This window comes from Anopheles coluzzii, chromosome 3, assembly GCF_943734685.1.
Source record: "Anopheles coluzzii chromosome 3, AcolN3, whole genome shotgun sequence".
NCBI classification, from domain to species: domain Eukaryota; kingdom Metazoa; phylum Arthropoda; class Insecta; order Diptera; family Culicidae; genus Anopheles; species Anopheles coluzzii.
In genome coordinates, this window is record NC_064671.1 from 70808645 (window position 1) to 70833658 (window position 25014).

Consider the following 25014-nt stretch of genomic DNA (forward strand, 5'->3'; position numbering starts at 1 on the left):
AGTGACCAGCCAAAAGGCAATCACATGGCGTTGTACAACTTCCTACTTTTCTCTAATTCCAATCAATCAACCATCGAATCCATCGCATCCTTTTCGTAACTCCTTCCCATCGAAGCCATCATTGAACAGTGTGTGTGTGCGCGCACGAGATACAGTGCACCGTGGCAAACATGTCCAAATTTCTTTCTCTTCGTCGCCCGACGACCATATCCAAATTGGCCCCTTTCGTACCACAGCATCCGGATGCACTGCCGCGTGAAATCGTTCCACAATGGGCCGATCTGCTGCCGTCGGCGAAGCTGCCCGACCGTTGCTGCCCAGTGCACGCGAAGGACCTTTCCCGAGGAGCACTAGGGCAACCGGTGTGGGAATTTCCACCCGAGCATGGGTTTGATCTGCAGGATCCGGAGCTTCGGGTGGTTCGCCGGAGCTATCTTGAGCTGCACGATAAGCATTTGCGCGAATTCTGGACGGAAGCGCTTAAAAAGGTAAAAAAAATGGTTGGAGTTGTTAGACAATAAACGAATTTTCAGTTATTTTTTACGTTAATTTCTTTCAGAATTTGAAGTGCCGTGGGCTCATCAACAATGAAGAGAGAGTTATGTGCACGCTAAGGCAGCTCAACCAATATCGAAGCTTTCTTTTCCAGCATTATCGATTGCAGTTGAAGCGACTTCTGCAAAAGCTGGTAAATGTTTGCTTGGGGAATCAGATGCTTTTTAAGCTTATTTAACTAAAAATAACCTCGTTTTTGCAGGGAAGCGATAAGGCAATGGATGACCACAACGCGAAGGTACAAACGCACATGGAAACTGTCCCAGACTTTGCGGAAAAGTTGTTCATCAGACGTAATCGAGCCGCTGGTATCTATAGCAAGAAAATGGACGGGTAGGTAGAGCATTTCCATTTTGTATCCAATTTATTCAAGACCGCTTTTTATACATTTCCCTAAAGCTGGAAGCAAACAGTTGAAAAGTACAAACAGCAGATCACAAATATTGTGAGGAATAATGAGCTGAAAAAGCAACAAAATCTCGCCGACGGGCACCAGCGTGATTTGAAGAACATGCATCGTTACTACGAACTTTTAGATCTTCGCAAAAGGTTAGCTAAAATCAGTTTTAAGTAGAATTTTCCCCTTAAATCTCTTAAATTGTTGTAGAAAACTCCTAATACTCAAGCGACGATTGCGGGAACGAGACACCTCCCTCCAAAGACGACTCCTCAGCAACCAAAGAAGAAGGCAGGAGATAAAAGCCCGAATGGTTTGTACACTTAGTGCGCTGGTGTTCAAACCGCCAACTCCACCACTGTAAACGGGCGCCTCTCTCTCTTTTTTCAGCAAATCGAGCACTTTCGCATGCACTACGTAGCGTACCTGAAAGAGCGCCACGAAAGCCGCCAGTGTTTGGAATCCTTCCTCACGCAGATGCAGCACAAAGTGCAGGACCGGAAGGAGATGTACGAGCGCAAGCACAAAAAGCTGGCCGAAGAGCTGGTGCGGCGCAAAGCGAGAAATCTAACGAGCAAGTACCGACGGCGCAGCAAAGCCGCACTGGTGCAAGCGCTCCAGCGGGAGTGCAAGAAGAGTGTGCTAGCAAAGGCGGGCGGCGGGCCCGGTAGGGCGGCCGCGATGGCGCAGCAGGAGCGCATCGAGCGTGCAATCGATGCGGCATACGCCATTCACACGGCCATCAGTCCCACGACCAGCAGCACCCAGATTATCGATACCGCCAGCCAGTTCGTGCTCGATCTGCGCGACATTCCGATCGATCCCTTGCCGCAGGATCAGCTCATAACGGCTTACGTCGTGTGTAAGCTGCGTGAAGCGATGAACGAGATCGTGGAACGCTCCGTGCAGGAAGCGCGCGAACTAATAGAGCAAGTGGCGGTTAAAAAGATCGAATCCCTCCACCAGGAAGAGCAGACGGTGCGGTCTTCCCTCTCGAGCCAGGGCAGCATCCCGAAGCTGCCCTCCTTTCTGACCCGGCCCGGCGTCCGCAATCAGTCCCGCGTGTCGATGGGCCCGGTAGCGATCGTGGAACAGTACGAGACGGAAAGCTTCTCGCTGAAAAAGTGCCGCAACCGACCACCGACCCCCGTGACCTCGGTTACCTCGCTGGTCGAGCGTACGTTACGCCAGTCGCACGAGGAACGGGCAAGCATTAGTGCGCTGGAAGTGACGACCGAGGCGGCGCTGGATGTGTTGCAGCGCATCCAGTCCGATTCCTACCCGCTGATACACGTGATGCACAGCCAGCGGCGCTATCTGGAGGGCAACCTGCTCAAGTACCGCATGATCGTGCAACCGTACGTCGGTCAGCGCGTGCTGGCCGCCCTCGATCTGGAACGGTTAGCCATCGTCAGGGACTTTGCGGACGAAGAGGACGATGAAGGCGATAACGGTGGGACGGATGCGGCGCGTGACTCGATTCTTCAGCGCACCGCTAGCGCGCTGTTGCGGTTTCCGGAAAGCAACCGCCAGTACGCAATCGCTCTCTGCGACACCGTCCACTTGCTATCAGTGCAGGCGATTGGAAAGATCCAGCAAATACTGAACGCACCGTAATCAAGGGTGTGACGACAAGTGCGGTTGCGCTTATCTAGCCAACTATCAGTTAGTTTTATTGTGCTTCGGCCCCACGAACAGAACGATTCCTTTGCAACAGAGAGAGTCTTAATAAAACGCGGTTTGTCTTTACACTTTACACGCTTACACGACTGGAAGGATGGAGAAGTAGAAAGCGGCTTCGAGCGGATAGTGGTGGTTTTAGGCCAACATTTTTTGTAACCGACCGTCGTCGTACATCTTCTTGATGTCGGTACCGCCACCGACAAAGTTGCCGCCAATAAACACGCGCGGCACCTGTTTTTGGGAGACGAGAAGACACGCGAGAGAGAGACATTGAAATCAGATAAAGGCATGATTCATGAAGGCTGACGGGCCATAATCAGCAGTGCAAATGATGTCATTGTTGACCACTTACCGTGCGGGCACCGGTCAGCTCGCCGAGGACGGACTGAATCTCGTCACCATCGTTGCGCTTGTCCAGCTCGTAGCAGGCATACTCCTGGTTCAGCTTCTTGAAGGGCTATGAAGGGACATTAAACATCGGAAATCACACCTCAAAGCCACGTCAATTCCGTTAGGCATCACGACTTTTCCCCCGTGTTTAGAGTCAGCCGACTCCGAGCTTCAACTTACCTCCTTTGCCATGGTACAGTAAGGGCAGTAGGTCTTGGAGAAGATAACCACCTTATCCTTCGCGATAGCGCTCTTCACAAATTCCGCTACGGGACCGCTCATGTTTGCTGGAACGCTTCGGCTAACCAATGAACCCATAAAACGAACTGCGGCTGCGTTTTGTGTTGTTAAACTCTTTGGTGACTTTCACCTCCTGGCGTAATCGTTGGAACGGGGGAGAGCCTGACTGTGGGTGACAGTTTACAGGGGTTTCAGAACAACCCGGTACAAGGAAGAATGGGGGAAGAAAAGATTAAAAAATCAACCCAACGTGTTGCTTATTTACTCCATATGAATGCATTTCAGTGATTTTAATCTGAAACTGCTCCTTTATATGGATTTAATTACAAAATGTGCCAATTTCACAAAAGGAAACATTTTCAAAAATTGCATTTGTGGTGAATATATGCTCCGACCTCAACTTGACACTCAACTCACCACGACCCGGCAGCTGTCAACAGAGTGACCAGAAATACCGATTGAACAAAATGAGCTTCAAAATTTGAATCTTTATTTCGAATGAAAATGCTTTAAACACTAACGCCATCTCTAAAATGATTCGCTTACTACTTTGACACTAGCGAAAAACTGCTGGTGGTGAGTTATGTTTTCCTCCCCAAATTCCAACGCGCATTTTTTTATCCATTTCTCGCTTCTTTTGTTGTTATTTGGAAACATATAAAATGATTTGTCCAATTATTCTTACAAAATCTTGCCTCACACTTCCATCGCAATTTGTTTTTGGAATTCTTGTTTCATTCCTAAGTAACCACGAACAGAGCTCATTTTGACAGTGGTGATCGCCTCCATTGCAAATGTCAGTGCTTTCGTGTGGGACACTTTTGTAACGCAAGTGCCATGTTGGTTCGTCGGTGACCTAAGGTCCGTGACTGGGTTTCGTCAGATGCGATTAAATTGAACGTGCTGTTAAAATTGTATATAGGACTTGACAGATGTTGTATCGCTTACACTTTCACTCTTTATTTCTTACTTATCCGTACAATTACAATTACTATATCTTCGTAGTACCAGCAACGTCCGTACTCCGTCACGGTTCGTAGGAGAGAGCCTCGAACTCTCATCTCCTTGCACCCACGTACCTACGATCGAGCCCCGAGTGGCACTCACCACTTCGTCCCCAGGGGTCGGCAACCTATATTATCGTATACAACATCTCCCCCACTAATACCGGCGGCTTGGCTCATTCCACCTTACATTGAACGACTCGCGTTTTGTTCCCTATTCATTGTTGATTTATACACACACATTCACGATATAACAATTAATATCTCCTGGGTGACCCGCACCATGAACTATTTCATCAAATTTATCTAATTACATCACTTTTTTTTTGCTGTAAAAATTGTACAATTGGCTAACCGAAGCCTTCTCTACTTCTTCTTCTGTTTTTTTTCGTATGGTAAATATTTTCCTTCATTGATGATATTATCGAATATCAGCAGCAGTATCCACCATCTTCCTCACAGGCTCGCCATTTAATATCACATTCACGTGACCTTTGCCTTTACCGTTTACCATATACACTGTTTCAATTATAAACATTATAATTATCCTCTTCATATTGCATCCTGGATTTCCTATAGCGCTCTGCAGAGTTGCAGAATCCTTCCTTGTGACCATATCTGCTACATTCGTTACATCGGTAACTTTTATAATGGCACTTTCGGGCATAATGCTCCTCACCACAAAGCCAACACTTCGGTGCTGCTCTATTAGAATATCCTTCCTGTCTTTCCTCATGGCTCTCCCTCCCTCGCTTTGGACTGGGTCTCTCAAACTTCCCGTCATTCACGACGTTTACCTCTTTGCTCTCACTCTCAATCATCTCAGTGTCTTTTTTCAGTGTTACCATCTTTTGGCACATCTCTACTAACTGCGTTAGCGTGGTTACTTCACTATCCTCTATCCTACTCAGCAACCGCAACCTGATATCAGCGTTTCTGTCGTCCTTTAACCCACACACAAACAGAAAACACTTCAACTGTTCCTCTGTAAGCCCTGCGAGCTCTGCTTCCACTACACTCTTATTAACACGGCAACCGAACGTCACGTAATCCTCCAGTCCACTTTTTTGTAACTGCAAACACTTAAATCGCTTGCTGACCTCTGACTCACGAGAGCCAAACAGCGATTTTAACGTACTTACAGTTTCCGTAAAATTGAAATCTTTCGGCTTACGCGGCAGTACACAGCTCGTGTACCGCTCATGTTCTGCTTGCCCCAGCTTCCTCAGCAGCAGCCGCACCTTCGCGTCATCCTCTAGCTTACTTGCATCCTTCTCGAACAGATCCTCATAACGCGAGAACCATCCGGCGAACGTCGTACTCTCCGGATCGAAGTGAAAATCTTTCACCTGGCCCGCCAGCACATCACTAAGCTGCTCTGACCCATTCACGGGCTGCTTAAGTTGCGCTGTCTGCCAAATCTCGCCTATCAGCTTTTCCTGCTGCTTCATGAAATTCTGTTGCTGCTCCAGCATCATCGTGTGCTGTTGGCGAAACAGCTCGTGAATCCAGCTGGGTCCAGATTCCGTTGGATCGACGCTTCCCGTGTCACCGCGATGGCGGCTGTGCGATGGCCGCTCCTCATCACCGTTGCTCGTCTGCTGGTTAGCTTCTCTGTTGCTATTCATAGCACGATCACTGCCTATTGCACGGGTGGTTTCTTATAATCCTCGTCGCCAGTTGTTGTATCGCTTACACTTTCACTCTTTATTTCTTACTTATCCGTACAATTACAATTACTATATCTTCGTAGTACCAGCAACGTCCGTACTCCGTCACGGTTCGTAGGAGAGAGCCTCGAACTCTCATCTCCTTGCACCCACGTACCTACGATCGAGCCCCGAGTGGCACTCACCACTTCGTCCCCAGGGGTCGGCAACCTATATTATCGTATACAACAACAGATAACGATGATTAATTTAAAGATAACAATAGGATGTATGATTTCGTCGTACAACGGAATAAAAAAACCGATTTGATCTGTCAGTTTAATTATTTAAGAATTGTAGGAACAATCCGTTTTTTTATCATTTAATTAAATACCTTATCCAAATAATCGCAATTTCAATCAAAATTGTCAATCGAAATAGTTCACGATAGCACCGATAAAATCGCATCTGATGGAGTACTGACTCGGCTCTAAGCGGACCGCATGGAGCCCTAAAATGGCGCATGGAGAAAAGGAACTCGTTACGGCTTAATGGAAAATGTACGTCTCAATCGTTCTTTGACTTAAATTGCCCGGTACAATTTTCAGATTGACACTTCAGAAGGACCTGCATACGTGTGGCCGCTGAACCAAATCTAATCCACCGCCTTGAAATTTATGCATGATGCATTTTCTTATGGAACTTTCGTTTTGCAGAATAAACTCCTCCCCCCCCCCCCCCCCCAAACCTCCCGGTCAACAATTCTTTCTAACTTTTATGTTTGAACTATTTACACCTTTATTACACATATCAAATAATACAAAGCATAATATATTGATGTCTGGGGCCGCGCGCACGAGCCGCACCGTGAGCCCTACCGGGAGCCCTGCTCGACCGGTAGCCTGTTACACACTCCTGCGTTAGGTGCGCTCTGCACACACTTAGCGCGCATCGCTAAGTGCGGCGTATTAGTGTGCGTGAGCGCAGTGTCGATTCCTGGATGTCGACCAGCAGCAGCGCAACTGCTACGGCGAATCCAGGGCTCGGCACGTCTATCCACAATATCTCCCCCTTTTAATAACCGAAGGGTCGAACCGACGCGGGTGGTATTCCACAACGGAATACCAGCGTGGTGACACCCTTCGACCGATGGTACGTAGTGGGAATCGTGATGCTGCTGCGCTCATGTTCCCGGGGCGGCGGCGATGATGCCGCGTTCGCGTTCCGCGAGTTGCGACTGTTGATGATGAGCTGTTGTCCCGGGGCGGCGGCGATGATGCCGCGTTCGCGTCCTCGGGTTGTAGCGTCGCTGCTACGCCTGCCGGGAGGTGAGGGTGGTGCCGCGATGAAACCTTGCACCGGCAGGGCCATGACCGGCGACAGCAATGGCCGGCCACAGCGATGGCATCTCTGGCTGGACGTGCTGGGCTTGCTGCAGGTGAGGCGGAATGTGTCCACGCCAATGAGGGCTGCTATGCTGCAGCTGAGGCGGAATGTGACGTCGCCTATGATGCGAGGCTGCTGCGTTGCAGCCGAGGCGACTTACGTGTCGCCGTTGGTGATGCGGGGCTCGAGCCGCGGCGGGAATGCGACCTCGCCGATGACGTGCTGCAGGGCTCGAGCCGGGGCGGGAATGCGACCTCGCCGATGACGTGCTGCAGGGCTCGAGCCGGGGCGGAATGTGCCGTCTCCCTTAATAAGTGGGTGGTGTGTAGCCGGCTGCCCAATGCAGCGGTCGCCAGTGATGGGACAGCAGCCGGGGCCACGGTGTCTGCGGTGGCGGCGGCCCGATGTTCCGCGGTATCCCAAAGGCACAGGGAACCGTGCCATCGCGATGGCCGCTGCACTGACGCTGCAGAAAGGCCAGACGAAACGCGATGGCTGCCGCGGGTTCTGTAGGATCCTCCTTGCGCAAGAGGATCCCATCCTCGTCGCCACTTTTATGTTTGAACTATTTACACCTTTATTACACATATCAAATAATACAAAGCATAATATATTGATGTCTGGGGCCGCGCGCACGAGCCGCACCGTGAGCCCTACCGGGAGCCCTGCTCGACCGATAGCCTGTTACACACTCCTGCGTTAGGTGCGCTCTGCACACACTTAGCGCGCATCGCTAAGTGCGGCGTATTAGTGTGCGTGAGCGCAGTGTCGATTCCTGGATGTCGACCAGCAGCAGCGCAACTGCTACGGCGAATCCAGGGCTCGGCACGTCTATCCACAACACTAACTGTGTTTCAATTGTTAAAACCTTCCAAAAATTATCGATAAAATTTTAGTGCTCCCAGCGAAAACCGCCAAAATAATCTGGTCACACTGGCTGTCAGTCTAATGACAGTTCTCGAACCAATCGCAAACAGTGGTGGTGAAAAAGGCAATTCCGTGTGAAAAGCCGATCTCGGAAAAGGGCTTTTAATTGTGGGCCCCTTTTTCACGTGTAAATTACATTCACGTACCTCCGATTTGTCGCCCGGCTGGTACGGCAAGGTAAGTGGTACAATTTTCACTAACACTGGGTAGGAAAAACGGGTAAAAAATCCCGCAAAATAAATCAAAAGTTCCTCTACCGATGGAAGCATCGCGAAACGCATCGATGCATCCCGCACACATTCGGCCATGTTTGATCGTGTTGGCTACGTTGATGGAATCCGTCTTGTGCCCGGAAACCGTCTGGCAGGAAAACCAAAATAACATTTCTTTTGTATTGGCTAAACTTTTTTTTAAATATTTCTTGTAATGTACACCTCCCAACCGAGTTTCCCTTTTATACACCAACACGCACACACATACACATCCGCCTACACACCTTCCTTTCCCTGAAAGTCGCATTTGGAAATCGCGCACACACACACAAACTTGCTTGTAATATTTCGTCGCCAAATGAAACACACACACAAAAAAGTCTCTTAATCGAAACTTGTTTCGCTTCGTTTCTTATTATTATCCTTGCTATACTTGAAGATTATTCCAAGTTTCCGTCTACCGCCGCCGGGTTATTAGCCGTCGAAGTGATCGTAATCGTCGTCCCTCGGAAGAAGTCGCCGTCGTCGTCGTCGTCGTGAAAATCCGTGTTCCGGTTCCGGTTTCCGAGTGCATCGGACAGCGCGCGACTATTTTATTACCACGACCCCCCGCCGGTTCCGTCCTTCTAACCGCGCGTGTTAGGCCCGCGAGCAAACCATATTACGCGTATAACTCCCCCCCGTATCCATTGCATCCTCCGCGTGCCCCGGCCCCGGGGCATGAGCAAAGCGGTCAAGATAGATTCGACTAGCGAAAGCGGGCGGGAGCTGCCGCCCGGTACGTTCAAGCTCTTCATCGGCAATGTGGACGAGAAGACGCAACCGTCCGAGCTGCGGCCACTGTTCGAAAAGTATGGCACGGTCGTCGAGTGCGACGTGGTGAAGAACTTCGGGTTCGTGCACATGGAGAACGAGGACCAGGGGCGGGAAGCGATCCAGCACCTGAACGGGTACGTGATCGGCGGGCAGCCGATCAAGGTGGAGGCGGCCCGGAGCCGCCGGGCCCCGAACGCCAACACGACCAAGATCTTCGTCGGCAACCTGACGGACAAGACGCGCGCGCCGCAGGTCCGCGAGCTGTTTCAGAAGTTCGGCTCCGTCGTGGAGTGCGACATCGTGCGCAACTACGGCTTCGTGCACCTCGACCCGACCGGCGACGTGAACGAAGCGATCCGCGAGCTGAACGGCATGATGGTGGACGGCCAGCCGATGAAGGTGCAGGTGTCCACCAGCCGGGTCCGGCCGAAGCCGGGCATGGGCGACCCGGAACAGTGCTACCGGTGCGGCCGGGCCGGCCACTGGTCGAAGGAGTGCCCGCGCCTGATCTGGGCCGAGCGGGGCTTCCGCGAGCGCAGCATGTACGCGCGGGATCCGTATCCGCCGCCGCCGCCGCCGCCCTTCCTTCGCGATCGTATAATGGACGGATTTCGGGTAAAAATCGAACGCTCACCACTCTCACACACTCTCCGCCATCCCCCCTGCTCGCTCTCTTGCTCTCTTTCTGCTATCCTTCTTTTTTGTCAAGTTCCGCACGTTCCGTACGTTTCCGTTAGTTCCTTTTTGCTTTCTATCTTCCAGTAGAGTTTCCTTTTTTAAAAAAGCGAAACATTTTGCTATAGCACGACACGATTTGGATTGCATTTCTGCCATTTAAATGACACCAAACACAAACACACTTATGGCGAAAAACAAAATTCCTCTATAGTAGTGCTGTGCGAAGCGTTCCCTTTTCAACAAGCCCTATTTCTCGCCTTTCCTCATGTCCCATGTTCTCGCTTCCACCAAAAAAAAAAAACTCCACACGTGTCTGCTTACCTTTTGGCGCTATCTCGATGCTTAATAATTCGTCCTAACGACCTCCTCCGGCCTTCCTATAGGACACCTTTGACTACTACGACCGGTATGAGGATCCGCGCGACCTGTTCGAACGCCGGTACGGCATCCGGGGACGTGATTTTCCCCCCATGAGGCGGGAACCGATGCCACCGATACCGCCGCTGATGCGGCGCAGCGTCACGGAAAGCAGCCGGGCCAGCAGCAGCAGCTACGAGGCGATCTTTAGCCGCCGGACGCCACCACCGGCCAGCCGGAACGGTACGAGCAGCATCAGCCGGTTCGGCGTATACGAAGACTTTAGCCGCGACTCGTTCGACGATCGGCGTGGGCTGCGCGGACCGTCGCCCACCCATCGATACGCACCGTACTGAGACGGATGGAATTAGGGCGGCGGACCACTCCGCCGCCATTGTGGTGGGAAAAAGGGGAGAGAATTTCTGACAAATTCGATGGACATGGAATCGAATGTTGCTCACAGCCGATGGAATTTAGTGGGGGAGGGATATTCGTGTAAAATCGCGCAACAACTGCAACAAAACACACTCAAATGTTTGTGTATTGCACACACTCTACTGCAAAAGGGATGGAAAAGGGGGACGTAAAGATTGATTGTGGAGCCAGTGCCACACGTGGCGGCCCCTATACCATGCTCTGGTTGGACGCAATGATGCTGCAAGGTTGTACTTACAGCTGTTTAGAAACTGTAAAACGAAAAGAACAGAGAGGAAAACAAGGCATATTACAATTATCCGTTGTTATCTGTAAAGAGAGGGGGTGATGGTACACTATTGCAGCTATAGTGCCCGGGTTTACCGGGAAAACGTCCTAGAAAGGAATAACAAATTCTCAGCAATCGTGGCGAGAGTGCATTTCCTCTGCAAAACATTTCTTCATCCACATTTTAATTTACACATAGTGAAGTATTTTCACCCAGTAGCTCGTATGAACTATTTTATCAGCGTTACTCATCCTCATTTGGACTTTTTTTCTGTTTTGTCGCTTTTATATGTTTAACCGTTGCTACATTACAGTACAGCCGTAAATATTGTAAAGTTCTTAACGCGCTAGATGGAGAGGGAGAGAGAGGATTAACAAGGGGCGGGATATGATTCCTTTTTTTATATGTTCATATGATCTTTTGACATTGAAATCTTGACGTCCTTGCGGAGGATTTACAAGGTCAGCAGTCTCGTGCTGAGACCGAAAGATGAGCAAAGAGATCACGAACAGAGTGCAGAGAAACGGGCTACAACTGAAAGCTATAACTTGTAATAACTATTCTTAAGCTACTACTGAAAGATATAATAAAACGAAATGTTTTAAAATACCTTAAGGAATGAAAATGTCGAACGAATGTCTTTGAAAAGTCTTTATTTTTCCCCAAGAAGGATGGTAACCAGCCATGGCCTGCCTGTCTGCTCTACACGGGAAGTGTGTAGATACGAAAGCTTCACTATTCTAATCACAGTACAGTAAATTATGTTCTATTCCATCCGTAGTTCTTCCTGCGCTGCACCTTCACAGCTCCTTCCAGCCGTACTTATTCTTGTCCTTTCCCTTGTCCCGGGAGTCCTTGCCGTAATCCTTTGACCCTTTCGAGTCGGCATACTTTCCCTGCTCCTGTCTGGGCGGTGGTGGTGATGGCGGTGATCCTTCCGTCTTCTCCGGTGGACAGTAACAGCACCGTTGCTGCGAGTCTAGGTAAGATTTGCAGCCGAGCGTGAGCGTGCCGGTAAACAGCATCTTGGCGGCCGCTTTACAACCTGCGGAATTTAGAATAGATATTTTAGAAAGGATAGAAAAGGGATAGCGGAATCGATGCCTTGTGATTGGAATCTCGGCATCATTTGATATTCATCAGGTTCGTCTTGTCCCTAACGTTATGCACGGGGGGGATCCCCAAACGGAAAATCAACCACTGATATCTAATCACCATGCGGCAGATATTGGAGAAGATGATAGAATACGGACACGACACACGTATCATGTCACTTCATTGACTTCAAATCTGCATATGATAGCATCTTTTTCTTCTTTTTTTTTGCACTACAACTGTTGTCGGCCAAGGCCTGCCTGCCTGCCTCTGTACCCAACTAGTGGACTTGGCTTTCAGTGACTTACTGATACAGTGAGACACATAGCAGGATTGTCAGGACGTATGGAGCGGCGCCCGGTCCTTTCGGAGCTTGAACCCAAGACGGGTACATGTTGTTTAAGTCGTACGAGTTGACGACTGTACCACCAGACCGGTCCAATGATATGATGGCATAGCCAGGGTAAAATTATACGACGCTATGAGCGGGATGACTCTGGAATCTCTGCCAAACTGATAAGGCTTGTTAGAATGAATATGACCAACGTCACTTGCTAGGTGAAGTTGGATGGAAAACTTTCAGGGCCTTTTGCTACCACCAGAGGTCTGCGCCAGGGGGACGGACTTGTCTATCTCCTATTCAACTTAGCGCTAGAGTGGGCCATCCGCGAATCGAGTCAATAAAAAAAGTCTAAAAAAAAGGCTAAAAGTCAATCCAGATCCTGACATACGCTGATGATATAGACATCATTGGTCTACAGCTATCCTATGTAGTTCAAGCCTACTAAAGGGATCGAGCAGACGGCAGAGAATCTCGCATTGCAGATAAACGAGGCAACGTCCAAACTGATGGTGGCTACATCAGCTGCCCTACCAAAAAATAAAAATCCAAACCTACGTAGGCGTGACGCACAGATAGGTGAACTCATCCCAGAATTCACCTATCTCGAGTCAAAAGTCAGCAACGACAGCATCATGGTAGCTGAGTTTCGTACAAGGATGCTCCCTGCCAACCGGTCATTCTACGGCCTTAGAAATCAGTTCAAATCAAAGATACTGTCGCGACGGACGAAGCTGGGACTATATAGCACTTATGTAGTTCCAGTACTCATATCAAGAAGGTGTTCGAGAGCGATCCCCAGTTCGACATAAGGCGCAGGGGAGCACTGCGAACTCGATGGCTGGATCAGATAAAGTGACAGTCTCTGAGACATGAACACTTTCCAAATCTGACGAAATCCTCTTAACCACGTTCGAGAGGAAGATGCTCAGAAGGATGCAATTGGCCCCGTATGTGTGGAAGGACAATGGAGGTGCCGTTATAATGACGAGCTATAAGAGATGTACGGCGACCTCACAGTCGTGCAGCGTATCAAGCTCGTCAGGCTCCTGCTGTACGCAAGGAAACGGACGACCCAACCCGTAAAGTCATGTTAGGTCGTCTACAAGGACAGAGGAGGCGTGGTATGCCCAAATTGAGGTGGCAGGATGGCGTGAAGGCGTCCGCCATTAAGGCCGGCATAACGATTTGGTAGACGAAGGTGCGAAACCGTAAGCGATTTTGGACACTTCTGCGGCAGGCCAAGAGGCTTTGCGGTTGCAGCGCCGAATAAGTAAGCAATTTTAGAAAGGCGAGCTGAAAGCTGCATTCTTGTGAATTCTGTCTTACCCTTCACTACGATATCGCCCACCACGTTCTTCTCGTAATCGTCGCAGTACCGATACAGGCAGCGCTTAAAATCCAAATCGCACAGCTCCTTATCGCTGTTGCACGTGTCGTAGCAGATATCGTGCGCATTGCAGCACTGCTCCATCTCGACGGCCGGCAGATATTCCGTGCTAATTTTCATCCCCAGCGAGCCGCACCCGTCCGACTGGGGGACGTAGAATTTATTGCGCGTGGGTGTTATGTCTACAAGAAAAAGTGAAAGTAACATACTAAGACTGTTGTAAGGACAGGAAATCAGCTGCAATCGTAGAGCACTTACCGCCGGGACATTTGTACACACAGTTTTCCTCCACCGCTGCATCAAACACTTCGTGCACGACTTTGAACTTTTTCGCCACATGGAGCACATTCTTCATCACGTCCCCGAATACGGCTTCCGCCGCGATGATGGCATCCCGCAGGTTCGCTATCATGTTCGAACCGTAGCCGGTGTAGGCGTACGTCAGGAAGGTCAGCGAATAGATCGCCACCTTCATGTAGGGGATTTGCATTGTCCGGCCGGGGGGGGGGGCTTTGCTTCCGTTCTTAGGTAGTTGGAGAACTTCCAGTATCGTTGTCGGTCTAGGCTGAAAAATGGGACTGATTTGCGTCTCTGCGTTTGTCGTTAACGGTGGGTCGTTCTCCCTTCCGCCGCAGGTGTGTTCCGTTCCGTTTCAAGATCACTGACGTGGCCAACGGCCGTACTTAGCGGTTGTCGTTCGTAATGCGGCAATTTTCACCAGAAGTAGTAAGCATTTTAGCAGGATTCAGTGTTTATTTATAGCTGCCCGCTTTTTTTTATTTTATCTAGCTTGGTAGCTGCTTCAAATAAACAGGTGCTGGATGGAAGGGAGAAAGCCGGGAACAAAGGGGCTGTTTGTTTTGTTGATGCTTGAGGATATACGCCGCGGTTGAATTCTTGCGCCGTTGCCGATATGTCATTTCATTCAAACATTTGGTTCATTCTGTTTTTTTTCTGTAAATTCTATAAATGACCTTTAATAATTAATTTGAAATAATAAATATTGCTCTAGATGTAAAAATCAATCAAATTTCCCCGCAATTTCTCTAACCATAAAGTACTTTGTGCCGACAAAAACCGAAATAAACCGCCCCGCGCCGGGACGCCGTTTGACAGTTGCCATTTCAAAAACTGTTCATCTGTGTGTGTGTGTGCCCAAGGTGACAGCCAGTGTTGTGCGTTCTTTTTTTCCCTCCCGCTCTTTGCGCGATTTTGGCATCGGAGAAAAAACAAAGCAAAAAGTTGGTCCGCATTTCATACGCATTTTTCCACGCTGAAAACCGTCCCGCGGCAAATTGTGCTACCGAAAATGCAAATGCGTGGACTATGTACGGTGCTGGCTTGAAAGGGGCGTCCGGAAGCGTGCGCAATCCAAAGGTAAGATACGGAGGAACGGCGGCGGCACCAGCATCCACCTCCGCGCACCGTCCCCCGGCCGGAGAAGCGCACGGCGGCGAGGAGGAGCATCAGCATCGGGCTCGGGAGCGAAAATCCATCGGAGGCGCTCTGCCACCCAATGTGGAGGGTCGTGCTCGCGGTACGCTGACGATCGGGTTTGGCAACTTCCTAGAATCTCCCCGTGCGGCGCCGGCAGCACCGGGCAGTTCCGCCACCACCGTTGGCATCCGGTGGAACGGTACGAAGGTGTACGTAGCGGTCGATTTGCAGCTGGTTTGGTGGGGCCAGAAGGCATCCACCCCGGTCGGAACGCTTCACTGGGCACAGGGAAGGAAGGACTGTGCCAGCGTCCAGTACGAGGTGCGCACCAGCGGCGAGCTTTTCCGTCGCTACCTGAAAAGCTGTGAACCGATTCGACTGCGGCTGTACTCGAGACGCACCGAAACCCTCATCGGTACGGCAAAGGTAGAGGTGCCGGGGAAAATCATCAATTTCACCGACAGCGGACAACCCATTGAGGCACAAGCTTCCGGTGAGATACTGAGCGTGCGGGGCTTTCGGCTCGGCGAGCTGTGCTTGGAATTTGCGCTCAAGTTCGACCCCAAGGAGCAAGTGCAAACAGCAAACCCACCCAAAGCGCTCGTTCCCACTGCATCACAGAAAGGAAAAGAAAATCGAAAAATGTTGTGCGTTGAGCAACCACCGATGAAAAGCTTCCCATTGGCGGCGGCGGCGGCACCAGCAAACGCCTCCCTGGCCGTGGAAGGCAAGCCGGCGCCACTACACGAAACAAAGCAACGCCCACTGACCGGTACAGCGTACTATCTGACCGCAGCGAAGAAAAAGTTCACCACGCTCGATCACGACTCGAGGCGCAAAGTGTTGGACTACCTTACCGGCAAACCGTTCGACGAGGATGACCACTCCCGGCCGTCCTCCGAGCGGTCAACGCTGAGCGAAATCTGTTCCATCTCGCCGGCGGAAAGTATGCTGGAAGCGTTGGCCCGATACGACGCAGCGCCGGATCGGAACAAGCACAGCCTCCTACAGGCCGTCGATTGCGTACGGGTGCTGGTCGAAGGGCTGCGGCTAACCCGGGCGGGGCAGAAAGAGCTGCAGCACCGAACGAAGCACCAGTGGCATGCCCCGACCGCCCCGACCGGGTTCATTGTGAAGCTGAAGTTTTCGCGCAATCCCACCACCACGCTGCTCAAGTTCATCTCCAGCCCGGTGGCGTTCGATGAGGTGGAGGTGTCGTTCGACAACCAGCCGAAAACGACCCGGCTTGTGCTGCCTGGGGCGGGTGGCGATGAGGGGGCAACGTTCGAGTTTGGGCTGCATCTGAACGTGGGCAGCACGATTGCCAAGGCGCGGCTGTTCCACCTCGGATCGGCTACGGTGACGCTGCGCGAGCTGTTGGACGGTCGGTTGGGCTGTCACAAGCGTTGCCCCGTTCGGCTGGCCGCGGATGACATTCTGCTCGGCACGCTGACGATCCGCATGCAGCTCGGTCGACGGGGGCTTCACTTTGGATCGGAGCTGATCGACGCTGTAACGGGCAACGAAGACAATGTTACGCTGGAAAGTGACTCGAGCGATTCGAGCGAAGACTCGTGGGATGGTCCTGCAACGGAACCGCTACCTAGCCGCCGGCCACTGCATTGCTCACACGCTCACAACAGACCACGCTCTTGCGGGCTTCAGGCCGCTAGGGGAACACACCACCTTCGCTCTCATGGACTGTTTCCAAGCGCTAGCTGGACGTGTACCGGACACACCGGATGTCCCTCGGAGCAGCAACGCCAAGCATCGAACGCTTCGGAAGGTCAACAATCACATTCCGCCGCTGGCAAGCAACAACAGCAGCCCAACGAAGCGTCAAAGAACGATCGAAATGGCGCACCGGATCGTCAACAAGCGGGCCCGAACGCAATGGAAACGGAAACAAGTGCCCCCGCCGAGCGGGCGAAACTTCTCCATGGCTTGCTTCATCTTGGTCAGTTACGGTCGGTACCGACGAGCGATTACTTCCTCGTGTCCCATCCCTTCTGGACGGAGGATACGACCACGCTCACGTCGGAACTGTGCCCCGAGGGTGGCAACTTTAACTACCTGCGCACGTTCCCCGTGCTCGCCGACGGGGCGTTTATCGAGCGCGTCCGCAACCAGCACATGGTGGTGGAGCTGTGGCAGAAGCCGCGAGGCGAGGCGGAAAAGCTGCTCGGCCTGACGCGCCTTCCCCTGCACCAGTTCTACATCGCGTTCCGTGATGCGCAGCTGAGCGAGCATTTGTCGCACGCCAAGTTGCCGGTCATTTCGATCGATGGTTGGAGCGGTATTGGGTCACCGTTGGCGGGTGAACCGTGCGGTGACATACAGGCTATTCTGGCGATCGGGACGGAGGAGCAGATTGAACATTTTAAGGCGATGCGCAATCTACAGCACGTGTCGGCGGATGTTCCACGCTCCCTGGCGCATGCACCACGCGTCACAGTGCCAGCGGCAACGACGGTAAGCTCTCCGACACGCCGCATCTATCCGCGGCCGGAGCACAAATCTATTCAGACGATGAGCAGCGGCACCAAGCAGCCGCAAACGTCCGAGGTAGCGAACATGCTGTCCGCGTTCATCGAAAACCTTGCGCAACGGTTGCCCATTTCGTCGGAGCGCAGCACGGCGCCGAGCTACGATCACAGCAACGCGGCAGCCGATCAGCCAATGGACGGCACGCACGTTGGCTCACCGCACTCGAACGCTAATAGGCCTCAGCTGCGCAAAACGGCCGACCTGCTGGACAATCTGCAGAAGGCACTCTCACAGCGACCGTCCGCTGCCGCCCTGGAGGGGCTGGGTGGGTTGGGCGGTATGGCTTCGCTACTCGGCGCTGCTTCCGGTGGTGCACCGCGGGCCGATCAAACGCCACCGGCGGCGGGTGCTGGGACGGCCAGCGGACAGCCTCACGATGCTACGACGATTCCGGTGACGAAGCAGGAGGATGATCATCCTCCGACAGCCATGTCTTCGGAAGACCAGCCAACCGACTCAACTGAAAACTCTTCCTCCTGCTCCGAGAGTAAAGCGTCGCCAAGCGTTGAAACCGGTGCAGCGCCACCGATCGATGAGTGTAAAGTGTTTCGCGTCGCGATCGAGATCGAGCAGGCGGTCAATCTGCCGAAGCTGACCATCAGCAAGAAGTACGCGAAGCGGCACAAGAACCGCAACGTGCCCGTCGACACGCTCGAGCTGGAGCCGAGCGCGTACGCCACGTTCGAGGGCTACAATCTGAAGCCCGGCATGCCGAACACGGTGAAATCGCACGAGGGCATCGTGTACACGACGCACGTGCTGGAGCGCAACTGTGCGCCCGGGTGGCAGAAACGGTTCGAGGTGCAGCTGCCGGTTGATCTGATGATGAATGTAAGTGTTTATTCTCCTTCCACGGGGAAGTGTGCTGCTCGAATTAATTATTGAATCTATTTTTTAGGACGAGAAACGATTCATATTGAAAGTTTGGCGCAAAGCGGCACTGAGTGATGCGCCCAAATGTCGGCTGCTGCCCGCCCCGATGGAGGACGCCGTGATTGGGTTCTGTGCGATCGATCTGAGCGTGCTGCTGTCCGGCATGCCGTACATCCTCGGCTGGTACAACATTATGGACTTTTCCGGGCGCTGCAACGGACAGATTAAGGTACGATCGCGAGACCAGAGGGCAGTGACAAGAAATGACTACATAAAATTATCCTCTCCTTTGCTTTTAGGTGAACGTACAACCGCTGGAAAACGTGCAAGTGTACAAAACGCTCGACGAGCAGATGAACTTCCAGATACCGCTCTCGATCGACGTGGACTGCAGTGGGGTCGGGCTGGATGGGGCGGCCAGCAACACGTCACTCAGCCGTGCCCTGAAGCGCAAGTTTACCGAGCTGGAAGAGATCACCGAACGGCTGAAGGCGCGACTGTTCGACGTGACCGGCGATGACGAGGATGATGACGATGGCGATGCGGACGCCGATCCGGACGATGAGTTCGAGCGCGATCTCAACACGGAAGCGGCAGAGGAGGAGGAAGAGGACGATGAACTGTGGGCCGATCAGTTCGGGGATATGTCGAACCAGAAGCGCAACAGCCAGTATCCGAACGGTGCGCTAACGCTAACGACTAACACCTCGTCCTACTCGATGTGCGCTACGGATCGGAGTGTAAGCGAGCGTCCCGAACGTAGCCTAACCGGCTGCTCGAACCGGCAGCTGCAGCTGGAGGAGTTGCTCCAAACGCACGACATCGACACGCTGATCAATCCGGCCATCATGAAGAATCTCCTCAATCCGTCCAACTCGGACGAAACGCCTCCGCTGGCGGTGGACGATGGTGGTGCGACCGATGCCGATATGAGTGACGGGAATGCATCCTCCCGATCGTCACTGCTGCCGAACGATGAGGCGAAGCAGCAGCAGGAAGCGAATGGAGCACCGCCACCGACGGGCGACGTGAAGGTGCGACAGATCGCGTCCGCCCTGCAAAGGACAACCATCTCCGACGCGAACTGTGGCGGCATGAACAAATGTCGGGAAGCGCCCGAAGGCGAACCGATGAAGAAGGATGTTAACAATTAAGGGTGAGATAGGACTCCCTCGATGTAGTTTGCACTAGTGATGGGTAAAGTTGGCAAAAATCTAGAGTCGACTCCGATCCTAATTCGACAATTTCAGAACCGACTTCGCAAGATAGGTTCGTCGAGCATTATACGGAGTCGTTCGGAGTTGTCTGGAGTCGACCCGAGTCGTATGAAGTTGTCCGGAGTCGTACGGAGTCGTCTGGTGTCGTCTGGAGTCGGAGTTATCCGGAGTTGTCCGGAGTCGTCCAGAATCAATCAGTAATTGTACAGAATCAATTCGTAGTTGTCCGGAGTCATCCTAAGTCATCAGATGTCGTATGAAGTCCTCAGGAGTCGTCTGGAATCATCAGAAGTCGTCTGGAGTCGTCTGGAGGCGTCCAGAGTCGGTCGGCAGACAAAAAAACACAAAGAAATGAAATTCCTAATAACAAGCACATTACACCGGTCGACTCTGATCGACTCTGGACGACTGCGAATGACTCCAGACGACTCCGGACGACTCCGGATGACTCCAGAAAACTACGGACGACTCTAGATGACTCCAGAAAACTCCGGACGACTCCAAACGACTGCGGACAACTTCGAACGTCTTCGTCCCGGACGACTCCGACTCCGGGCGGAAGTAGTGGTTCCCATTTTGCCGTATTCGGAATCGGACTAACAATAGCCGGAGTCGTGAGTGCGCTCTACAGAGCACACCATTGATTTGTACAACAAGCAATTTGCATTTTCATTTTAATCGTTATTTACCGATTTTATATGTCATCTCTTCTTTAGTGGTTAGCTTTTAATATTTATCTCGAAAACAAGCGCACACAAACACACACCACACTACTACACTATATCGTAATAATCGTGTACTTCTGGTTCGGACTCGGAAATTAAGCACCTTCAGAATGACGAGTTCAATCTTTCGACAACGAATTGTATCCAGCTTTTAATCAATAATAAGCTTCAATTAATGTGTTAGTTTACGAATCGTGTTTTGCTTTAGGCAGGTGAAAGAACAAGCGTGTTTGTTAACTGTAAGAAAAGCTTATCATACTGTTGCTCTACCTTAATTTATTAGCTTACCGCCTTCTTCCCTTCACTCAAACATTGAAAGGTAATTTTCTAACCGGAACTTTCGCTTCAACTGCTTGTTGCTGATGAATTGGATCGCTGCGCTGGTCTTATCGTGCCGGTGATAGTATGCACAGTGCCGAACACGCTGTAGAAGACAAAAACAGTAAGATCGTTTAACTCTAGTCCAGGAACATCCCTGCCAAAATCGCCTTACCTTATACTCGTTCAGTGCATCCAACCGTTTCTTCTGCTCCGACTTGTGCTTCGAGCAGGACCGTGCATCCTCAAGCTCCTGCACCATACAGCGCCGGCAAAGCGATCGTTCCGTTCTTAGATTCTTCCAGTAATCGACTTCTGGCCGCTCGTCGCACCGCAAACATCGGTCAAAGTTTTCCGTCTTGCAGAGCGTCCTTGCGGCGGGCATAATTTTGATGGTACCACCAAACGAATGATTCCGGATGTCTTTGCGCGTTTTGAAGAGATACGTTCCAACACTAATCCGAAGAAAGAGTAGAGTGAAATGTCTACCATAGATACAAAAGCCTGAACTCATCTACCACTTACCCAGGATAGGCAAGCGAACGATCCTTAGTACGCTCGTCCGTTCCACTCCCGAACGGTTTGGCCATCTGCTTTGGTTTCGACTGCTTCTTCACTAGCTCGTAATCCCCAACGCCCGGGCTGTTGCTCACTTCCTCAAAGTTAAACCGCACACTGTTGGCAACGAGCGGCCCGTACCCTTTACGGCTGATGGGCTTTCGCAGTGCCGGATGGTCCTCGGGTGTACCCGGGTCGTACCCGATGTTGTGCGCTCCCGGTGCAAGATTCTCTCCCAGCAGTTCCGGCTGACGGCGGCGCATCAGCGAACTCAGGGCCGGACCTCGCAGGGGTACCGTTTCCCGCTCGATGCCGGAACCGAAGAAGATCCTTGCCTGGGGAGGGCGCTGGATGACGTACTCGAAGCCTGAGGAAGATACTGAAACGGATTAAACCACAGGGGCCAATTCGGAAGGTTCTTGGCATGATTTTGGAGAGTACTGAGGCACCACACTTTTGGAACGATTCGCACCAAACTCATTGCAACGCCCGAGGATAAGCTGGTACTCCTTGCGCGCTTCCCGCAGAAGCAGACGTGAGAATTCGTTCATTTCAATCATCTCCAGAAGATCTACACTACTTTATGTGAATCCCCGAATGTTCCTAGTGTTGTCTCACCGAGTTCCATAATCAGACTGCAAAGTTTGGAGAAAGCAGCAGAGTCTTTGCCACCGAAAACTCTATCCAACGGAAGAGGGGGAGGATACATAACTCAAACCCCTTTCAGAACTTCCACCAAAAAGCAACGAAAGCAACGACCACGTGCGCCGTCACGTTGGTGAAAAGCGTGTCTTCGTTTGGCGGCATAAGCAGGGGGGCAGTGACTCCCTTCCCGTGGTGTGGGGGCGCAAAAGTAAACATGCCGTTAAGTTTGCATAGATTGTAAGGCGGTAAAGAAACAAAACCATTACATCGGGAAATGAGAGAAGGGGGGAGAGTGCGGGGGTTTATTGGTGTGTGATTTATTTTCCCCAAGACCTTAACTCAATCAAACGAAAATTCCTTTTCCCCCGGGGGGGTTCTTGAAAAGGGGTATTGGGAAGTAAAGACGAAGAAAAGCATGGATCAAAATTTGAATCCACCCACTGTCAATCGAACCGAAATCGAACCGTGGGACAATTGATTGGCCCATAAATTGTGTTTGTTTTTTGGAGGCAACAAGGCAGGGTAAAAGGGTCCGTAGAAGAAGCTAGTCGGTTGATTAATGAGATGCTTCCGGGGTGAATCGAACGAAGATCCAAGTAGGCTCTCAATGCTTCTGAAGACCTTTCTGCAGTGAAACCCAGAATTAGCAGAGTCATATCTTCAAGAGTAAATTTCAACAATTGGAGATTTTACATTCATATTTGTATAATAAACAATAAATCCCATTTCCCGATTAGGTAAGTCCCGAAAACATGTGTATTTCTGTGCCGGTTGTGTGTCGTACTCTTGTGGTACATTTTCAATTTCCAAAACCATTCATGTCTGAAGATTTATAGCTTCATACCGAAACTGCGCCGCCGTGGCTCGGAATAAGAGATACGGAATAGCTCAAACCCCAGACTATCGACACGACTCGTCGCGTGACAATCGGAAACTCATAGCTGGCGAGAACTTGTTGGAGGAAATCGACCGTTTGAAGACGACTCCCACTGGGGAGGCAAAATATGAAAACTCCCAGCTCGGTTTCTTCACACTTTCGCGCGGTAAGAGTTTTTTTGCTCGTCCGTTTTATATTCGTCGAACGCGGGTGAAGATTTCATCGACCGTTTTAGATCCTTGTCCCATTCCTTCGGCTTGTTAACAACCCCCATATATCCAATTTGTGGTTGGCGCTCCAGCTGTGTGAGTAGCTGGCTGAACACAAAACGAGCTTAGACACAAGGCAATAATCACCAGTTTCCAATCTTTTTCCTTTCACTTCACTCCAACAACAAAAAGGGCAGATTATGATAATTAGAACTCCGCCAATTAGCTTTTCCGCGACGAATAAGTTATGAAGCTTTGCTCCCGGTGGTGGAGAGCATGAGTCAGCGACATTAGAACTTTATGACGATTCACGATGATAATGAGGATATTCTATACCCGTTTGTTAACTTGCTCGTCCCTAAAGAGGACACTTTTCTTTGTTGTCTGTGGGGTCTTTTTCCAGTGAGAGGAGGAAAACAAACTATGCTAATTTGTGGTTTTGCTTTACCTTCCATATCACTTTGCCAATCGTTTAATTGGTGGCGCTGAGGGACTGGACTGGATTTTGAACTCTACAACTGTACACTTTCACCAACACCAGCAGTCTCACCAGCAGCAGCCCAAGGGGCCAATAAATTCATCGCTTCGCACTCCGCGCACAATTCCGTCCGGTCAAGCAAAAATCACAATCTTTTCTGCGTGGTTTGCAGTAGTAACCGACGACGACGGGGAGGCGTGCAACAGTTTTTTCCTTTGTTGCTTCGATCCGCGTGACCAAGGGCTGGAAAAGTAGCAACAACAAAAAAGGAAGAAACAATACGTTAGCAAAGCTCATAAAAGCCCATCCGTGGAAGGAAATATGTTGAATTGGTGGGGTAGGTACCGGACCGGGTGGTGTCGCGTGTGAAAAGTAAACATTGTTGCAACCGTCTCCCTTCAGTCCTTCCCCACCATAGTTCCCGGGCCATTGTTTGTTTAGTGCGCAAGCAGTAGTGTCTTCGCAGCTAAGGGAGAATAATGTGTCCTTTGGTGTCCTTCGCCTACTTTTTTGCCTTTGCGGTTTTGCTTTACGTCTGACCACCGCCGCCGCCGCCTCTCGCGCGCAGCGAGGACTCTATTCGTGGTTTTGTCGCCTGGATTGGCCTGCCTGGATTGCTTCGGAACAGGTGATCTTGGTTTGCGCGCCAATCGATACACAGACGATGCGCGGTTTGGATGTGCTTTAACAAGTATATTTTTGGGTTTTTTTTTTATTTTAACAAAACACGCGGTAACGCTTGATTTTATCAAAATAACGAACGGTGTTATTCGAAATCGCCGGTCCCGTGGTACAGTCGTCAACTCGCACGACCTAACAACATTCCCGTCATGGGTTGAAGACCCGAATGAACCGTACCTCCATTTGTAGGAGTGACTATCCTGCTAAAGGTAATCAATAAGTCACTGAAAGCCATTAGTGGTACAGATAGGCCTTGACCGACAACTGTTGTTGTGCCAAGTTAGTCGAAAGCAGCGTGCTCTAAAATCTAGTGACATTGGAAACGATAAGTGATAAAATGTCACACATGATGTCGAAAACATAACATTTCAGTGTGTCTTCTAGTAATGGGTAAAGTTGGCAAAAATCCGGGGTCGACTCCATTTCGACTCCGATAATTCCGGAACCATCTACCGAAGCTAGGTTCGCCCAGCATTATCCGGAGTCAGTCGGAATCGCCCGGAGTGTGCTGGATTCGACCGGAGTCTTCCGGAATCGTCCGGAGTCGTCTGGAGTTGTTCGTAGTCGGAGTCGTCCGGAGTCATCTGGAGTCATCCGGAGTCTGAGTCGTCCGGAATTGACTGGAGT

At 51.0% G+C, this 25014-nt stretch overlaps 6 protein-coding genes across 7 annotated transcripts; 3 read left to right on the forward strand and 3 right to left on the reverse strand.

Moving 5' to 3' along the window:
• Positions 1-19: 19 nt before the first annotated feature.
• LOC120956799 (uncharacterized) lies at positions 20-2708 on the forward strand. Its single transcript, XM_040378536.2, has 6 exons — positions 20-488; positions 560-688; positions 758-888; positions 955-1104; positions 1163-1265; positions 1343-2708. The coding sequence occupies exons 1-6, from the start codon at positions 171-173 to the stop codon at positions 2567-2569; spliced, it is 2058 nt and encodes a 685-aa protein (XP_040234470.2). The 5' UTR covers positions 20-170; the 3' UTR covers positions 2570-2708.
• LOC120956805 (uncharacterized) lies at positions 2570-3427 on the reverse strand. Its single transcript, XM_040378550.2, has 3 exons — positions 3206-3427; positions 2988-3092; positions 2570-2866 (listed from the first exon to the last, which is right to left on the reverse strand). The coding sequence occupies exons 1-3, from the start codon at positions 3341-3343 to the stop codon at positions 2771-2773; spliced, it is 339 nt and encodes a 112-aa protein (XP_040234484.1). The 5' UTR covers positions 3344-3427; the 3' UTR covers positions 2570-2770.
• Positions 3428-8245: 4818 nt separating this feature from the next.
• Positions 8246-11612, forward strand: LOC120956802 (RNA-binding protein lark). The gene is made up of 3 exons (XM_040378542.2): positions 8246-8408; positions 8883-9874; positions 10321-11612. The coding sequence occupies exons 2-3, from the start codon at positions 9164-9166 to the stop codon at positions 10648-10650; spliced, it is 1041 nt and encodes a 346-aa protein (XP_040234476.1). The 5' UTR covers positions 8246-8408; positions 8883-9163; the 3' UTR covers positions 10651-11612.
• On the reverse strand, positions 11409-14653 carry LOC120956804 (group XIIA secretory phospholipase A2). The gene is made up of 3 exons (XM_040378549.2): positions 14081-14653; positions 13762-14004; positions 11409-12042 (listed from the first exon to the last, which is right to left on the reverse strand). The coding sequence occupies exons 1-3, from the start codon at positions 14310-14312 to the stop codon at positions 11798-11800; spliced, it is 720 nt and encodes a 239-aa protein (XP_040234483.1). The 5' UTR covers positions 14313-14653; the 3' UTR covers positions 11409-11797.
• Positions 14654-14955: 302 nt separating this feature from the next.
• On the forward strand, positions 14956-20809 carry LOC120956798 (uncharacterized). Its single transcript, XM_040378535.2, has 3 exons — positions 14956-18637; positions 18705-18908; positions 18979-20809. The coding sequence occupies exons 1-3, from the start codon at positions 15149-15151 to the stop codon at positions 19831-19833; spliced, it is 4548 nt and encodes a 1515-aa protein (XP_040234469.2). The 5' UTR covers positions 14956-15148; the 3' UTR covers positions 19834-20809.
• A 52-nt stretch (positions 20810-20861) lies between these two features.
• On the reverse strand, positions 20862-24577 carry LOC120959221 (uncharacterized). 2 transcript variants are annotated; one of them, XM_049610665.1, is made up of 5 exons: positions 24052-24577; positions 23677-23949; positions 21465-21864; positions 21115-21394; positions 20862-21045 (listed from the first exon to the last, which is right to left on the reverse strand). In XM_049610665.1, the coding sequence occupies exons 2-5, from the start codon at positions 23681-23683 to the stop codon at positions 20923-20925; spliced, it is 810 nt and encodes a 269-aa protein (XP_049466622.1). In that variant the 5' UTR covers positions 23684-23949; positions 24052-24577; the 3' UTR covers positions 20862-20922. The 2 variants fall into 2 exon arrangements, with proteins under 2 accessions (XP_049466622.1, XP_040238408.2); XM_040382474.2 differs by having other exon boundaries at positions 23677-24577.
• Positions 24578-25014: the final 437 nt, after the last annotated feature.

Excerpts from the sequence above, each read along its gene's own strand:
- LOC120956798 (XM_040378535.2), top strand. The coding sequence starts at position 15,149 with ATGTACGGTGCTGGCTTGAAAGGGGCGTCCGGAAGCGTGCGCAATCCA. Across the intron at positions 18,638-18,704 it reads CGGTTGATCTGATGATGAAT|GACGAGAAACGATTCATATT; the intron begins GTAAGTGTTTAT and ends TCTATTTTTTAG. Across the intron at positions 18,909-18,978 it reads GCTGCAACGGACAGATTAAG|GTGAACGTACAACCGCTGGA; the intron begins GTACGATCGCGA and ends CTTTGCTTTTAG.
- LOC120956799 (XM_040378536.2), top strand. The coding sequence starts at position 171 with ATGTCCAAATTTCTTTCTCTTCGTCGCCCGACGACCATATCCAAATTG. Across the intron at positions 689-757 it reads AGCGACTTCTGCAAAAGCTG|GGAAGCGATAAGGCAATGGA; the intron begins GTAAATGTTTGC and ends TCGTTTTTGCAG. Across the intron at positions 889-954 it reads TATAGCAAGAAAATGGACGG|CTGGAAGCAAACAGTTGAAA; the intron begins GTAGGTAGAGCA and ends ATTTCCCTAAAG.
- LOC120956805 (XM_040378550.2), bottom strand. The coding sequence starts at position 3,343 with ATGGGTTCATTGGTTAGCCGAAGCGTTCCAGCAAACATGAGCGGTCCC. Across the intron at positions 3,093-3,205 it reads ACTGTACCATGGCAAAGGAG|CCCTTCAAGAAGCTGAACCA; the intron begins GTAAGTTGAAGC and ends GTCCCTTCATAG. Across the intron at positions 2,867-2,987 it reads AGCTGACCGGTGCCCGCACG|GTGCCGCGCGTGTTTATTGG; the intron begins GTAAGTGGTCAA and ends TCCCAAAAACAG.
- LOC120956802 (XM_040378542.2), top strand. The coding sequence starts at position 9,164 with ATGAGCAAAGCGGTCAAGATAGATTCGACTAGCGAAAGCGGGCGGGAG. Across the intron at positions 9,875-10,320 it reads GTATAATGGACGGATTTCGG|GACACCTTTGACTACTACGA; the intron begins GTAAAAATCGAA and ends GCCTTCCTATAG.
- LOC120959221 (XM_049610665.1), bottom strand. Across the intron at positions 21,395-21,464 it reads CGTTCGCTTGCCTATCCTGG|TGTTGGAACGTATCTCTTCA; the intron begins GTAAGTGGTAGA and ends TCTTCGGATTAG. Across the intron at positions 21,046-21,114 it reads ATGCACTGAACGAGTATAAG|CGTGTTCGGCACTGTGCATA; the intron begins GTAAGGCGATTT and ends TGTCTTCTACAG.
- LOC120956804 (XM_040378549.2), bottom strand. The coding sequence starts at position 14,312 with ATGCAAATCCCCTACATGAAGGTGGCGATCTATTCGCTGACCTTCCTG. Across the intron at positions 14,005-14,080 it reads TGTGTACAAATGTCCCGGCG|ACATAACACCCACGCGCAAT; the intron begins GTAAGTGCTCTA and ends TTTTTCTTGTAG. Across the intron at positions 12,043-13,761 it reads GGGCGATATCGTAGTGAAGG|GTTGTAAAGCGGCCGCCAAG; the intron begins GTAAGACAGAAT and ends TAAATTCCGCAG.